The sequence below is a fragment of the Elephantulus edwardii genome, unplaced genomic scaffold, assembly GCF_000299155.1.
Source record: "Elephantulus edwardii isolate Elephantulus edwardi_28Jun2011 unplaced genomic scaffold, EleEdw1.0 scaffold00357, whole genome shotgun sequence".
NCBI lineage: Eukaryota > Metazoa > Chordata > Mammalia > Macroscelidea > Macroscelididae > Elephantulus > Elephantulus edwardii.
The window spans coordinates 1,422,403-1,439,226 of record NW_006400107.1 but is presented as its reverse complement, the minus strand read 5'-3'; the positions used below and the strand labels follow the sequence as shown (position 1 = coordinate 1,439,226).

The following is a 16,824-nucleotide window of genomic DNA, read 5'->3' as shown; positions in this document are numbered from 1 at the left end:
AGGCTGTATTAATCTTAGAAATATGTTAAAGGTACCAATGCAGGCAAGAGATGTCAACACTAAAAAGCTTAATTTAAGATATTAGAAAGTTATTACCAATAACCTTGATGTCTAACTACACATGAATAAAAAGTTAAGATAATCTGTGTTCTTAGAGATACTAAACCCAAACCAACCTCTTGCTGCCTTTAATTTCAACACTTAGTGACCCCACAGGAGTTTATAGAAGCAGATTGATCCATACTTCTCCAAGATTAGCTGGCTTTAACAGCTGATCTTTTGGTTAGCAGTCCAGTTCTTAGCTTACTAACTACCAGGGCTTCTATTATAGATATAGATGAGAACAAAATTCTTGGAACAACAATGGTAATGAATAAATAAATGCATTATATAGCAAAGTTTCTAAATGGATTATAATGAAATTAGGAAATAAAAAGACAAATTTCTTCAGGAAAATTGTTGTCAGGAACCTCTCCAGAGAGCTGAAAAGCAAAGGTGTCATCTAAAGACTAAGGTGCACCTGATCTTTGCAACTACTTTCACCATGGTCTTGACAATTACTTACTATGCATCATGCCTCAGAGAGTCGGACAATGAATAAGGATGACAGAAGAATCAATGCCTTTTAGTTGTAGTGCTGTGAAGAATATTGACCATACCATGGACTGCAAAGAGAACAAACAGGTCTGTCCTGGAGATGGTGAAATCAAGTTGCTACTTGATTGCAAGGACTTTGAAGCTCTGTCTCACATACTTTGGGCATGCATCCAGGAAAGGCCAGTCTTTGGAGATGGACATCATGCTTGGAAGAGTGCAGGAGAGGAAGAACCTGGATGAGATTGACTGACACAGAGATTGGGGAAACAGATGCACGTGTGTCAGAGACAGTGAGATTGGCTCAGGATATGGTAGGATTCAGAGCTATTGTGCATAGGGTTGCTATGAGTTAGAGTCTATTCGATGGCACATAACAACAAATTAATGGAATAGAGAATGTGATGGAGAAAAAGTTTTCAAGGATCCTATAGTTAAGTTTAAAATGAGGATGGAAAAATGGTTGGTAACATGGAATAATTAAAAAAAACTTGAGGAATTAGGTTAAGAAAGTAGTTTTGGAAGGGACATATGGATTCTGGTTTTGACATGTTGATTGGACATGTATAACGAGTCCTCTGGGTGGTGCTTTCGTTTATAATAACTTGCTTATTGCTGGCAATGTGAGGATAAGTTTATGAAGACTATTAGGGCTAGAGAGTGAGGTTATCCACAGAGGCAACTGATAAATGTCTAATTGTGATGTTTTTCAAAGGTAGAACACATAGAGAAAAAAGAAGGTTGAGGAAGTTTTGGGTGAATGTCTAACAAAATAGGGGGTGCCTGAGCTGTATGTTTTTCAGTCTATTCAATGAAGTAGGAATTAAGGCCACCTGTCAAGAAAGAGAGGAAAAAGGAAAGTATGCAGGGTGAGAAGATTTATAATAACAGCTCCTACTATTACTGACACTGTCTTTTGAGAATCCCCAAGAAATGAGTAAAAGAGTTGGGGGCTATAGCAACAGTAAATCCACAGCTTTGTGAAGCCATTTAAGATTCCTGAAAATTGACAGTAGTAACTACTACAATTACGGTAGTGATGATAACATGGTTATCATGTACCTGTTATGAGCATTTACATAAAAGATGTTAATCTTTTTAATAATCTAGTGAAGTAGGCATTACTTCCAAATCATGGAAATGAGATGAAGACTCAAAATGGCAATCACTTTAATTTAAAAGGCCTGTCCTGTTTCGGGCAGGGAAATAGAGTTCAGTTGTTTGATAAATGCCATGAGGCATTTATTGAGGTAGTGATAACAGAGAAATATGCTAAGTGGTGTAAAGATAATAAAGTGACGGACTACCTGGTAGGGTAGCTGTGTTTCAATCACAAAAGACAAGCGGTTCGAGGCCACCAACTGCTCTGTGGCAGGATGGTCAGTCTCCTCCCAGGTGCTATTAACTGCCTCTGAAAACCCGCCAGAGGGTCAGCTATAGGTCGGTTCAGACTCTAGGGTACACTACAACAACCCAGTATAATGTACACTGTAATAACTCTACTGCAGCAAAGGAGATAGAACGAGGTGAGGTGGAGACACCAATCTGGCTTAGTCAGAAGTCCCCTCCGCAGGGGAGTGCGGAGCTTCAGAATAAGACAGGCCAGAGAATAATGAAGCACAAGGCACTGAGGTAAGGCCTAGTCTGGCAGGCAATAATAAACAAAACAAAACAAAACTCAAACTCGGCTGACTCATGGAGAGCCAGGGTTCTGGACGCCATTAGCCCCAAAGATGATAAGTTTCTAAGTAGCAGCGTCCAAGCTATTCTATTCTCTGAAGGGTCCAGGCTGTGGTGTCTCCAGCCATCAGGCTCTACGCAGCATGTTCTGGACATTCTTTACAGTCTGGAGCTACTGAGGGCTGAGGAGGAGAGAGAGGCACCAACCACACGGAGGGTTAAGGTCTGAAATCCGAGACAGTGACAACGTGACTTCTAAGTGTTGCAAGCGTCAACACTGAGGTCAAGGTTAACACTGAGGTCGCAGACAATTCCCCTGGGCGGCAGCATCAGCCTCACCTTTCATTCCCACCACGGGCCCTGCTTGTATCTCCGCCCCGCGGCCTGGTTTACCTTCCCGTTTGGAGTAGCTCTTCTACTTTCAGCGACTTCAGAATGACGACATTCCTTTCCTTTATAAGTGATGGAAAGATAATGCCTTAAGGAAAAGAAATCTCAGTTTTGCTACGTTTCTCTTCCTGCTCTAGAGAAGAATGGTCTCTCCAAGCTGACACACAGTCCAAATCACCCCTTCCAACAGCAAAAACTTTGGTTTGGCCCCTCAATAGCGATTGGCTGAAGGTTTAAGCCTAGAACAGCGATTGGAGAATATTCGTTTCCTACATATTCCCTGCGCCCATTGGGCCGTTTTCTTGTTTCTAGGGGGCGTGGCGGGGGAGCAGCCTCCCCACCCCAGGGTTTTTTTTTTTCACGGGTTGCGTAGTAAGCGCGTTCTCCGAGCGCTCGGAGATCTTCGAAGTTGCCTGTTCGGTTCTCCGACCAATAGGCTCCCGGCCCCGCCCCTACCCTCCTCCCTCCGCTCCCGTCACAAGGTGCGGCCGATGACTTTAGAGTCGCGGCGTGTGCTGACGCCGTTGCTGCTCCCCTGTGAACGTGCTGTTGGTACGGCCTACGTCGTCGCCTTCCTAGCTGGGGTGGCTACCCCCATCCGACGCCGATGTTTGGTGCTGCCCGGGAGAACCAGGTCATCGGCCAGTTCCCGTGAAAACAAAAACAATCGGTGTTGCCGACGCAGGCAGCGGAGCACCGCGCGCGCGGATACGGGACTCGGACCGGAGGAGGGCGAGCCGGAGCAGCGGCTACGCGCGAGGGCTGGGGCGTCATGGGGCCGGCGGGCCTCGGCTATGTGGGTCTCCCCTGGCGCCGCGGCTAGCGCTCTGGTTCTTCGTCCGCCTCCGCCGCCCGCACCGCACGACTGGGGGACGAGGAGGAGGACGTGGGCCCAGTAGGGCCCAGGCTGAACAGCTGCGAAGACCCGGGCTCCGGGGAGCCGAGCGCTGCCGCCTCCGGGATGGATCAGTGCGTGACGGTGGAGCGTGAGTTGGAGAAGGTGCTGCACAAGTTCTCAGCTTACGGGCAGCTGTGCGAGCGCGGCCTGGAGGAACTCATCGACTATACGGGCGGCCTCAAGCATGAGATCCTGCAGAGCCACGGTAGGCGGCACGGGGACCCAGGCCCCCGTGCACCCGAGACCCCGTACTCTTGTGGCTGCATTCTTCTCTGGCCGTATTTTGCCTTGTGCTTTCACTAACGTAAGAGTTAAGAATCCGCCCAGAAACCCGATCGGAGCCCCAGGTGTCAGTGGGTTAAATGTGCGTGGGGTTCAGTCCTTAGCCAATTCCTGGATCCCCTTCCAGGCACTCACTTCCCCGCAGCGGCGCTGGTTGCAGGTTGGCCAGCAAATGAACTGCATGTCTGGGTAGTAGGAGGGTCTGTGCAGGCAGCCCAGCCCTCCTCTCCAAGTAATTGGCTAGTGGATTTCGTTTTATTATCAATATTAATAGAAAGTCGAGAATTAGCTGTAAATTGAACTTAGCAGTGGCTCTTGCAACTTCATCGTTTGACTACCGTGTTAAGCAGCCCTTCTGGAACCCTGCACTCTTTCCTTCATTCCTGGAAACTATCTACTTCCGAATGTTAAGCCTGTGATCAGACCACGAAAGACAGGCAACATCTCTAGAGACAAACTGTGGCTCAGTTCTTTGTGATTTGCCTTTTCTACTTAAGAGTTTGCTTGTTTTCCGTTCAGAAAAACAGATTTTCAATAGTTGTTTTATTTAGGTTAGTTCGTTGTTACTGTAGGCCTTGATACTTTTAACGTGTGCAAGCTAATTTGGAAAGCATCTCCCACCCTTCTTTTAAACAACCTCAAAAACTTGGTATTCTTACTGACATCTAGTTTCCACCAGCGTTGCATACAGTGTTGCAGCTTGTAATCATTTCCAGGTGTTTCCTTGGAGATGTTCAAAGATGATGATATTTTTAATGATACTGATGAAAAATAAAAGCACAGAAAGGTATCCCACATCTGTCAGGACAGAGTTACAGTGATCTTTCAGATAATGAAGTAAAGGACTTTAGTGGATTTAAGAGGCTTGAAGGGCAACTTGAGTCAGAAGAGAAATTTAATGTAAGGAAAGATTGGGTAGCTGGGGAGAGATGGGATAATGCTGCAGGTTAAGATGGAAGGAGAACTGGCAGTGAAGTGTCTTGTCCCTCTTTTTATTCTTATGCTGTGGGCAGTTGAGTAAGAACTGACTCATAGCTGACCTTCCAGTGGGTTCACAGGGACAGTAAATCCCATGGGAGAAGATTGCCCATTCTTCTCCCTTGGAGCAGCTAGTGGATTCAAACCACTTGCCTTTGGGACTGCAGTGCAGCTTCTTCCCACTGGGCCACCATTGCTCCTCATCTTCTCTTTTCCAGGACTGTTTTTCTGTTAACAGTGCTGGTCAGTGGCAAGTGAGTGATAACAATACTGCATTCAGTCACAGAGGTCACATTTGAGCTGTGGAGAAGGACCACATCTGTGACAATAGTGGGAATGGGGTTACAAAAAAGGGATTTGAAATGTTAGAACTGAGGATCCAGCAAACCTTAGAGGCTGTTCGCTGACTTATTTGGTTTATATGTAGTTGGTAGATGTGGAAGTGGAGGAGGAGTGGTGTGAATTATTGGGAAGGTTCTGATGAGCTTGGCTTCAGACATGTGAGATAGATCTGAAGGGCTTAAGAAGATAAAAACTTAAAAGTTTACTAGGAGTTCTGGTGGCCTACTGTAAGAGGAGTTGTATGGCCGGACATAAGTAAGGGAGTTTGAATCTGCCAGCTACTCAGTAGGAGAAAAATAGTCAGCCTCCTCCCTTGTGTTTTATAGACTGAAAACTGGAGGTGATGAGTTGGTTTTAACTCAACTGCACATAACAGTAGTGGCTGAACATGGAGGGATGCAGTTTGAGAGGAAACGAATGTTAAAAACTGATTGCTGATACCATATCTACAGAGGAGAGGAGAAAACTCATGATCTATAGAAAGAAGATTATAGAATTTAACCATGACCTTGAGATTCTCCTGCTCTGCGGAAGGCAGAAGTGCTGGCTGTGGCTGGTCTACAGCTGTTTGGTTATGAGGAGTCACAGACTTTCTATATTTGCAGTTCCATGGCATTGTTAAAACAGGTCTGACTGTTACAGTTTTAAGGGGGGGAAATTATGATTTACGCACCAATGAGAGGAGACTCAAGGATTCTTTAATAAAGGCTGTTGTTGTTGTTGTTATGTGCCGTCGAGTTGCTTATGACTCAGCCCTAAACTCTGCTCTGTCCTGTGCCAATTGCACTGTCTCTGACACTTCCATCCCAGTTATCCTAGTCACTGAAGCAATGCACCTCATAGAGGGACCGGTCTCTCCTCACAACATGTCCAAAGTATGTTAGATGGAGCCTCAGAATCCTTGCCTCCAAGGAGCCACCCGGTTTAACCCTTTCCAGGACAAATCTGTTTGTTTTCCTAGCAGTCCATGGTATTCTCAATACTCTTCTCCAGCACCACAGCTCAAAGGCATCAATTCTCCTTCTATCCTCCTTGGTCATTGTCCAACTCTGATGCATAACAAGTGATTACAAAGACCATAGCCTGTATCAGATGCACCTTAGTCTCCAGAGAGACACCATTGCTCTTCAGTACTTTGGAGAGGTCCCTAACAGCAGACTTTCCCATGGCAATGCGCCTTTTAATTTCCTGGCTGCTGGTGCCAAGACGGTTGACTATGGAGCCAAGGAAACTAAAGCTGTATATAATCTCAATCTCTTCACCATCCATCCTGATGTTGCCAATTGGTCCAGTGGTGAGAATCTTTGTCTTCTTGACATGGAGCCTCAATCCATAGTGTAGGCTGCAGTCCTTGACACTCTGCAGCAGGCGCTTCAGGTCCTCTTCAGTTTCAGCAAGCAGGGTTGTGTCATCCGCGTAACGCAGGTTGTTGATAAATCGTCCACCAATCTTGACCCCACATTTATCCTCATAGAGCCTAGCCTCCCGGATAATCTGTTCTGCACACAGGTTGAAAAGATATGGAGAATAGGATGCATCCCTGGCGTACGCCCTTCCCAATTTTGAACCATGCAGTGTTCCCTTGCTCTGTTCTGATGACTGCCTCCTGGTCCAAGTATAAGTTTCGCATTAGAACGATCAAGTGTTCTGGGATTCCCATTCTTCTCAGAGTCAGCCATAGTTTGTTATGATCTACACAGTCAAATGCCTTTGCATAGTCAATGAAACACTGATAGACATTCCTCTGGTATTCCCTGCTTTCAGCCAAGATCCATCTAACATCAGCTACAATATCTCTAGTATCACGACCCCTTCTAAACCCAGCCTGGACTTCTGGTAGTTCTCTGTTGATGTGCTGTTCCAGTCGTTTTTGGATTATCTTCAGTAAAATCTTGCTTGCATGTGAAATCAGTGAGATTGTTCTGTAGTTTCCACATTCTGTTGGGTCACCTTTCTTTGGGATAGGAACAAATATCGATCTCTTCCAGTCAGTTGGCCAAGTGGTCATTCTCCAGATTTCTTGGCACAACTTGGTGAGCACATCCAGGGCCGCATCTGTTAACTGAAATATGTCAATTGGTATACCATCAGAATGTTAAATGATCCAGGAAGTATTAAAAGAAGGAATAGATGGTATACCAATTGACATATTTCAATTAACAATAAAGGCTGAGAGGGCCAAAAACTTAAAAGATGGAGAGAACATTTTTTTTTAAATCCCTGGGACAGATCTGTTTGTGAGTGTACAAAGAGCAAGGGCCACATGCAGATGGCCATATCTGACATTTACAAACTTCTTAAAGGGGAACTGCCCCCATCAACATTATTAATAACACAAACCAATTCCCAATGAAGTCAGACATATCCTCCACGTTCATGCACCTTTATCTACTCATCTCAACACCAGTCTTACTGTTTACTGGGTACAGAATTTGATGTGATAGCGCACATAAGTCAATAGGTTGTAATTCAGATTAAGAATAGTAAAGACAGTTTCTGAAATGTGCATTTAGGCAACTCAGCCCCGAGCTTTGTGGCTTCAAGTTCTCAAGCCTGTCACTATTGGCTTCCCAACCCTATTTGTCCAACAGAGTTCTCAGTCCAATTGTTACTGACTCCCCCAACCCCTGGCCCCCAAGGTCCCAACTCACATAATCTCCTGTTGGGTCATAGATGTTGCCTCTGTAGGTGTAGCTGGAGAAGGAATGACATTCTACATTTTCTTGCTTTCTCTTCAGTGGCGCCAGATGTTCTATTGTGATGGCTAGAGCTATTCAGTTTCTTGGTAAGACTAGCCAGTCCTCTTACATATTGTTGAGACTGGCCAGTCCCCTTGTGGATAGGCTAACATGCTTCATTTGTATATTATCGTTCATCTATATAGTGTTCTCTCTCCTTAATATGATAATTACTTCAACATAAAAAAAAAAGTTAGTCTTTTGGCTAGGAGAGTCAATTTTGAATTATAAACCTTAGACAGCAGACACCCAGAGTAAGGAAAATGGATGGAAAAATGACAAGAGAAATTCCATTCATTGAAGGGGATTGTGACTGTGAACTTAGTTTTTGAGAATTCAGGGGTGATTTCATATGGATAAAATAACTGTGGGAAATTGTCAATGCAGAAGTTTATTTCAGACATCAATTGATTGCATTGATACACAAACACTTTGCAAAGAGTTTATTCTTGTAAGTAATATCAGCCTCACAATGTGCTATGCATAGTTGGACTGAGTGAGTTCCATGTGTTTCTTTTTTTTCATCCTTTTGCAGTGTTCTATAATGTCTGAAAGGACCCATAGCCGACCTTCTAGTGGGTTTTCAGAGGCAGTAAATCGCATGGGAGGAGATTGCCCATCCTCCCTCAGAGCAGCTAGTGGAATTGAACCCAGGGCTTTTGGGATTGTAGTGCTGTTTCTTACTACTGTGCCACCAGAGCTCTTAAAGCTCTTTTCAATCTCTAGGACTCAGATTTTACCTTGTGTTTTATAAAATTGCCATTTGCAAGGCAAGGAGGGTGTATCTTATGTTGGGATAGCTTTTTTTTAAATCTCTTCTTTTTTAGGTATAGCTTTTATTGCCATTAATTCCTTGCAATACGATTAAATGACCAAAAGCAGTTACCAGTTGAGAGACAACATGAAATACAAGTGTACCATGTCTAGGTTTTTAAACAAGTATTTCTTTTGAAACTCTTAGTGTGAAGACAAATTTATCCGTTGTTGTTGTTGTTATGTGCCCCCGAGTCGCTTGCGACTCATAGCGACCCTATGTACAACATCTCTAAACTCTTCTCTGTCTTGTGCCAATCGCACCGTCTCTGACACACCCATCTCGATTACCCCAATCACTGAATCAATCCACCTCATAGGGGGCCTTCTTCCCCTTCTGCATTGTCCCACCACCCTACCAAGTATGATGTCCCTCTCCAAGGACCTGTCCCTCCTTGCAACATGTCCAAAGTATGTTAGACGGAGCCTCAGAATCTTTGCCTCCAAGAAGCAGCCCAGTTTGACCCTTTCCAGGATGAATCTGTTTGTTTTCCTAGCAGTCCATGGTAACTTCAATACTCTTCTCCAGCACCAAAGCTCAAAGGCATCAATTCTCCTATCCTCCTTAGTCATTGTCCAACTCTGATTCATAACAAGTGATAGCAAAGACCATGGCCTGTATCAGACGCACCTTGGTCTCCAAAGAGACACCATTGCTCTTCAATACTTTGTGGAGAGGTCCCTAACAGCAGACTTTCCCATGGCAATACGTCTTCTAATTTCCTGGCTGCTGGTGCCGAGAGTGTTGACTGTGGAGCCAAGCAAACTGAAGCTGTGTACAATCTCAATCTCTTCACCATCCATCCTGATGCTGCCAATTGGTCCAGTGGTGAGAATCTTTGTCTTCTTGACATTGAGCCTCAATCCATATTGGAGGCTGCAGTCCTTGACCCTCTGTAGCAAGTGCTTCAGGTCCTCCTCAATTTCAGCAAGCAGGGTTGTATCATCTGCATATCTTAGATTGTTGATAGATCTTCCACCAATCTTGACCCCACATTTCTCCTCATAGAGCCCAGCCTGCCGGATAATCTGTTCTGCACACAGGTTGAAAAGGTATGGAGACAGGACACATCCCTGGCGTACGCCCTTTCCAATTTTGAACCATGCAGTGTTTTCCTTGCTCTGTTCTGACGACTGTCTCTTGGTCCAAGTATAGGTTTCTCATTAGCACGATCAAGTGTTCTGGTATTCCCATTCTTCTCGGAGTCAACCACAGTTTGTTATGATCCACACAAACGCCTTTGCATAGTCAATGAAACACAGATAGACATTCCTCTGGTATTCCCTGCTTTCAGCTAAGATCCATCTAATGTCAGTGACAATATCCCTAGTACCATAAGCCCTTCAAAACCCAGCCTGGACTTGTGGCAGTTCTCTGCTGATGTGTTGTTCCAGTCGTTTTTGGATAATCTTCAGTAGAATCTTGCTTGCATGTGAAATTAATTTAATTCTAATCTTCTCTGAAAATAATATGGTGACTTATGCAAATCTTAATTACCTTTTCTAAATGTTACTCTGCTGGAAACTGAATTTGAAACTCTATTTTCAGGTTAAAGGAAATAGTCAAGACTTTTATGCCTGTGCAGGAGCTCTGGTGGCCTGGTCGATAGGGATTTGTGGTGCTTACCCAAAGGCCATACCTCTGGAGGTACAAATCACCCAAGTACTTTTTGGGAACAAGTCAGGCAGTTTCCTCCCCTGCTCTTTACAGCCTCAGATACCCACTGGAGGGTCAGCTATGAGTTATTTCTGACTCCAAGGCAGTGATTTTGAGATATACCTATTTGAGAAAGTGATCTGGTTGCTCCTTTCACCTTAGAGACTCCCATAGTATGTATTGTAGGGAGCTTGTAGGTTTTCAGCCTGTAGGGCACATAGTTGCATCCACCAGGTGAATGGCTTCCTTTGTCAGATGTACTCCTTAAGTGGGCCAGAGGATCTGTTCTCTTCTGAGAATAAATTGATAGTCCTGTTTCTTTCTTTTTTATGAGTTAACAAGATTATGAAATGAGTGTGTTTAAGGGAGATGTTGATGGGAACAGATCATCTGTAAGAGGGGTGTAATCAGTATGCCCATTGACAGTTTATACTCAAGTCACCCTTATTCCTGTTTGTAAACACCGTCCTAAGGGGATTGCTTGGTGGGTGTCCTGGAAATAGTCATTCCACGAACCCTGAAATCTTCCAGTTGCTCTAAGTCCCCTTTTATAGCTGGAGTTCTTTCATATAAAATTAATTTACCATCTTATTTTTGAAATACAAATTTCTTAATGCTCGTGCCTTTATTCATGACTGATGTGAGTTGTTGTAAGGGGTTTATTCCCACTTGATAAATTAATTTGCACACTGTCATGTAATCCACTCTTTACCCTTTTTGTCAACCTGGGGGAAGAAAATAGGAGAACTAAGTAGGAAACTTGCAAGGTGCCCTAGTGGTAAGGAGCTGCGTTGCAATCCCAAAGGCACACAGTTCAAACCCAACAGCAGTTTCTAAGGAGGATGGGCAATCTTTTCCTAAGCCATTTACTGCCTCTGAAAACCCTCTGGAGCATCTTCTATGTTCCAGTTCCAATTTGATTGGATGGCACACAACAGCCATCACAGGAGACTTGCTGCAAAAGAAAATGTTAGGCTTTAAGGCCCTGAGGAAGGTCAGGTGTTGACTGGGTGCCAGAGCCAGTGGGGAGTTTTGCCATTCCTAGGGCAGTGTGGGGGCTAATTACAGCATCAGTAGGCAGTGAAGAACTAGGGAGAATGCTAGACAGTAGTGCTGCCTTGGCCTGAGCTAAGCCTCTTCCAGAGACTGACTCTAAAGGCTTCTTTTCTGCCTTTAGTACTGCATTGAAATCTTTCTGTGGAGGAGTAATCCAGAGCCTTGGGAGTGGGTAAAAGGTGGTAGCAGATGACTTAATGGCACATAACAACAACAACAACTATAATGAGGGTAAAACAAGATTTCTCCTTACAGGCAAGGATTTTGAGGCTCTGTCTCAAATACTTTGGCCACATGGCCAGGACTGCTTGGAAAGTTGGAGGGATATCACATGAGAGTTAGACCCCGTATGAGATGGATTGACACAGTAACTAGGGCAGTAGGATTAAGTGTGTTGAAGTGAGTGAGACTGGTTCAGGATACAACACGGTTCAGAGATAGAAGTCATAGGCGACTCGACAGCACTTAACAACAACTGTAATATTAAACATTCAAGGAAATAGATTGACATAGGTGACAACAGTAGATTTGAGTTTGTCGAGGATGATGCAGGATACAACAAAGTTCAGATCTATTCATAGGATGCTATTAGTCATGGTTAACACTTGATGGCATATAATATCACCACTGCCACCAACTATATTATAATTCATATAGTATAATTCAAATAGTGAGTTCAATTTAATCTGTAGACTACAGAATTCAATTTCATTCGTATTTGTTTTTGCTGTTGTTGTTATGTGCCATCAAGTCACTTGTGACTCATAGTGACTGTACAATAGCTTTGAAACGTGCTGTATCCTGTGCCAACTTTACTGTCTCTGACACACCTACCCTCATTACCCCAGTCACAGAGTCATTCCATCTCACTGAGTGTCTTCCTCTCTTTCTCTGTCCCTCCACCCTTCCAAGCATGATGCCCCTCTCCAAGGGCTGGTCCCTCCTTACACCATGCCCAGAGTATGTCAGATGAAGCCTCAGAATCCTTGCCTCCAAGGAGCAGCCAGATTTCACCCTCTCTAGGATGAACATGTTTGTTCTCCTGGCATTCCATGGTATATTCAATATTCTTCCCCAGCAACACAGTTCAAAGGCATCAGTTCTCTTTCTGTCATCCCTAGTTTAACTCTCTGACACATAGCAAACAATTGCAAAGACTATGACCTGGATCAGGCACACCTTAGTCTCTAGATTGATATTGTTGCTCTTCAGTACTCTAGAGAGTTCCCTGACAGCAGATTTTCCCAATGCAATTTGTCTATTTCTTGGCTGCTGGTACCAAGAGTATTGATTGTGGAGCCAAGCAAACTAAAGCTGTTAACAGTCTCAATCTCTTCACTGTGCTGCCAATTGGCCCAGTGGTGAAAATCTTTGTTTTCTTGATATTACACTTCAATCCATATTGAAGGCTTCAGTCCTTGAACTTCAGCAATAAGCACTTCAGATCCTCCTCAGTTTCAGCAAGCAGGGTTGTGTCATCTGCATAACGCAAGCTGTTGATGAGTCTTTCTCTAATTCTGATGCCACATTCCTCTTCATACAACCCAGCCTCCCATATGATCTGTTCTGCATATAGATTGAAAGGTATGGAGACAGGATACATCCCTTTAATACACCTTTCTTGATTTTGAACCATGACATGTTTCCTTGCTGTGTTCTGATGACCGCCTCCTGGTCCAAGTAAAGGTTTCGCATAAGCACAATCAAACATTTTGGTATTCTTGTTCTTCTCAGAGTCAGCCACAGTTTGTTGATTCATACTACATTTGAAATTATTTTAGTATTTGACATAATAAAATTAAATTCTGAAAGCTATTTTCTCTCTTATGTAGTTTCTAATTCTGCTTAATAACGTGAATGAGGGAGAAACGCACCATTACTTTTGTGATGTGGTTGTATTGATGATGTTGCCTCTGAGTGTCAATAGCACTGTGCACCAGAGTTTTCAAGACTCCACAGAGCAGACCTCCATATCTGTGGTCTGAGCTGCCTCTGTGGGTTCCCGTTGCCAGCATTTTAGCAAGTGTTTGAATGCTTAGTGATTTGTGTCTTTCGGGAAATCCTCCTCATTTTCTATGGAGTTTTTTAATTGGGATTGCTGAAAATGATGTTTTGCTTGGGATATTATTTGTATTTTGAAGAAGCTATAATTCTTCTCTTGTAAGACATTTGGAGTCTTTGAAAAATTATCATAATTTTAGTTTAGGAAAGAGTTGTTGGAGAGCCCTGTCTCTCAGCTGTGTACTTGAAACCTGTGATACTTATAAAAGTTGGTAGATAGCAGATGGTGGTGCTTTCCAACCTCTGGCAGTTCTCTGAAAGTGCTGAAGATTGTACAACAATAACAAAATGGGAGATTTCCCCCTAGATTGGGTAGTAGCCCAGCACTATTAAGGGACAGCTTCCAGAATCTCTAGTAGGATTTGGGTTTTACGGAGCCATGAAGGCAGATCAGGCAAAGGAATAGACTAGGGAAGAGGAAGTGTCAAATGGGACAGACATAGCCTTTGAAACCAGTGATACCAGTTTTAGATTGGTTTACAGTTGTGCTAAAAGTTTGGCTAGAGGCCAGAATAGTGATGAAAAGGAGGCATGTTTCTGGTAATAAAGATTTAAAGGAACTGATGCAGGGTGTGTCCTGAGGGTAGCAGTTGCCAGGAGCTTCGTGGCTCAGTGGGTTAAAAGTATTGGCCTGCCTGTAAACCAGGAATATTGTACCCAGTGAAACTGTCCATCAAATATGAAGGAGAGATCAAGATATTCCCAGAAAAACAGAACCTAAGGGAGTTTGTAAAAACAAAACCAGTGTTGCAGGAAACACTGAGAGACTTCATTCTTACAGAAGTGCCACAGAAAGCAGGATAGACCAAAGTAACTAGCAATACCACCAAAACGAACCCAGCAAAATGATAGCAATAAAACCTTCCCTCTCAGTAATCACATTGAATGTGAATGGTTTGAATGTACCACTGAAGAGAAAAAGAGTAGCAAAACCCAAATCCATCAATGTGTCTACAAGAAACACACCTGAAAAATGAAGATTAAAAAAAGTCTAAAAAGAAAAGGGTGGAAAACAAGTATACCAAATATACCAGAAAAAGCAGGAGTAGTAATATTAATCTCTGATAAAAGAAATTTCAATGTAAAAACCATTGCAGAGGACAAGGAATAATGCTCAAAGGGTCAATAGAACAAGAGGACATAACAATAATAAATATCTGTGCACCAAATGAAAGACCTGCAAAATATATAAAACAAACATTAACAAAACTGAAAAAGGAAATAGCACTACAATAGTACTTCAAGACTTCAATACACGACTCAAGAAAAGATAGGACTACTAAAAAGAAACTCAACAAAGATAGTGAAGAATTAAACCACACAATAAACCAACTCAATCTCATAGATATTTATAGGCTAATGTACCCTAACAATAGCACAGTATACCTTCTCCAGTGTGCATGGAATGTTCTCCAGAATAGATCACATTTTAGGTCACAAGGCAAGCATCAATTAAAAAAAAAAACCAAAAAACAAACAAACAAAAAAACCAACAGAAATAATACAAAACATCTTCTAAGAACACAATGCTACAAAATTAGAAATTAATAGGAGCATAAAGGAGAAAAAACCCCAGTACTTTTGGAAGCTGAACAACACCTTGTTTGAACATGAGTGGGTTGTTGATATGTGCCGTCGAGTTGCTTGTGACTCATCGCGACCCTATGTACAACAGCCCTAAACTCTGCTCTGTCCTGTGCCAATTGCACTGTCTCCGACACACCGATCCCAATTATCCCAGTCACTGAATCAATCCACCTCATAGAGGGCCTTCCCCTCTTGTGCTGTCCCTCCACCCTTCCAAGCATGATGTCCCTCTCCAAGGACCGGTCCCTCTTTTATAACATGTCCAAAGTATGATAGATGGAGCCTCAGAGTTCTTGCCTCCAGGGAGCCACCCGGTTTACCTCTTTGCAGGATGAATCGGTTTGTTTTCAGCTCAAAGGCATCAATTCTCCTTCTGTCCTCCTTAGTCACTGCCCAACTCTCTGATGCATAACAAGTGATAGCAAAGACCATAGCCTTTATCAGACGCACCTTAGTCTCCAAAGAGACAGCATTGCTCTTCAGTACTTTGGAGAGGTCCCTAACAGCAGACTTTCCCATGGCAATACGACTTTTAATTTCCTGGCTACTGATGCTGAGAGTGTTGACTGTGGAGCCAAGCAAACTAAAGCTGTGAACAATCACAATCTCTTCACCATCCATCCTGATGCTGCCAATTGGTCCAGTGGTGAGAATCTTTGTCTTCTTGACATTGAGCCTCAATCCATATTGGAGGCTGCAGTCCTTGACCCTCTGCAGCAAGCACTTCATGTCCTCCTCAATTTCAGCAAGCAGGGTTGTGTCATCTGCATAACGCAGATTCTTGATGAATCTTCCACCAATCCTGACACCACACTTCTCATAGAGCCCAGCTTCCCAGATAATCTGTTCTGCACACAGGTTGAAAAGGTATGGAGATAGGACACATCCCTGACATACGCCCTTCCCAATTTTGAACCATGCAGTGTTTCCTTGCTCTGTTCTGGCGACTGCCTCTTGGTCCAAGTATAGGTTCCTCATTAGCACAGTCAAGTGTTCTGGTATTCCCATTCTTCTCAGAGTCAGCCACAGTTTGTTATGATCCACACAGTCAAAATCCTTTGCATAATCAATGAAACACAGATAGACATTCCTCTGGTATTCCCTGCTTTCAGTTAAGATCCATCTAACATTAGCTACAATATCCCTAGTACCACGACCCCTTCAAAACCCAGCCTGGACTTCTGGCAATTCTCTGCTGATGTGCTGTTCCAGTCGTTTTTGTATAATCTTCAGTAGAATCTTGCTTGCATGTGAAATAAATGATATTGTTCTACAGTTTCCACACTCTGTTGGGTCACTCTTCTTTGGGATAGGAACAAATACAGATCTCTTCCAGTCAGTTGGCCAAGTGGCTGTTCTCCAGATTTCTTGACACAACTTGGTTAGCACATCCAGGGAAACATCTGTTAGCTGAAATATGTCAATTGGTATACCATCTTTTCCTGGGGCCTTTTTTTTTGCTATTTCCTTCAAAGCAGCCTGAACTTCTTCCTTTATCACCATAGGCTCTTGCACATATGTTGTTTCATGAAATTCTTCTGTTTCTGCCAATTCCTTTCAATATAGTGACTCAGTATATTCTTTCCATCTTCTTTTAATACTTCCAGGATAATTCAATATTCTTCCTAAAGCATCCTTGATTATAGCCACTCAAGGTTTGAATTTGTTCTTCAGTTCCTTGAGCTTAAGAAATGCTGAGCGAGTTCGGCCCTTTTGATTTTCTGACTCCAACTCCTTGCACATTTCAT

The 16,824-nt window shown here is 43.3% G+C and overlaps 1 protein-coding gene across 1 annotated transcript in view; it reads left to right on the top strand.

Annotated features, from left to right (window-relative positions):
- Positions 1-3,625: 3,625 nt before the first annotated feature.
- The window catches only part of RMND5A (required for meiotic nuclear division 5 homolog A (S. cerevisiae)), a 131,549-nt gene continuing 118,350 nt past the window's right edge, over positions 3,626-16,824 (top strand). Inside the window, exon 1 of the mRNA XM_006902012.1 lies at positions 3,626-3,767. Coding sequence (XP_006902074.1) covers positions 3,626-3,767 — 142 coding nt within the window. The remainder of the gene's footprint in view (positions 3,768-16,824) is intronic.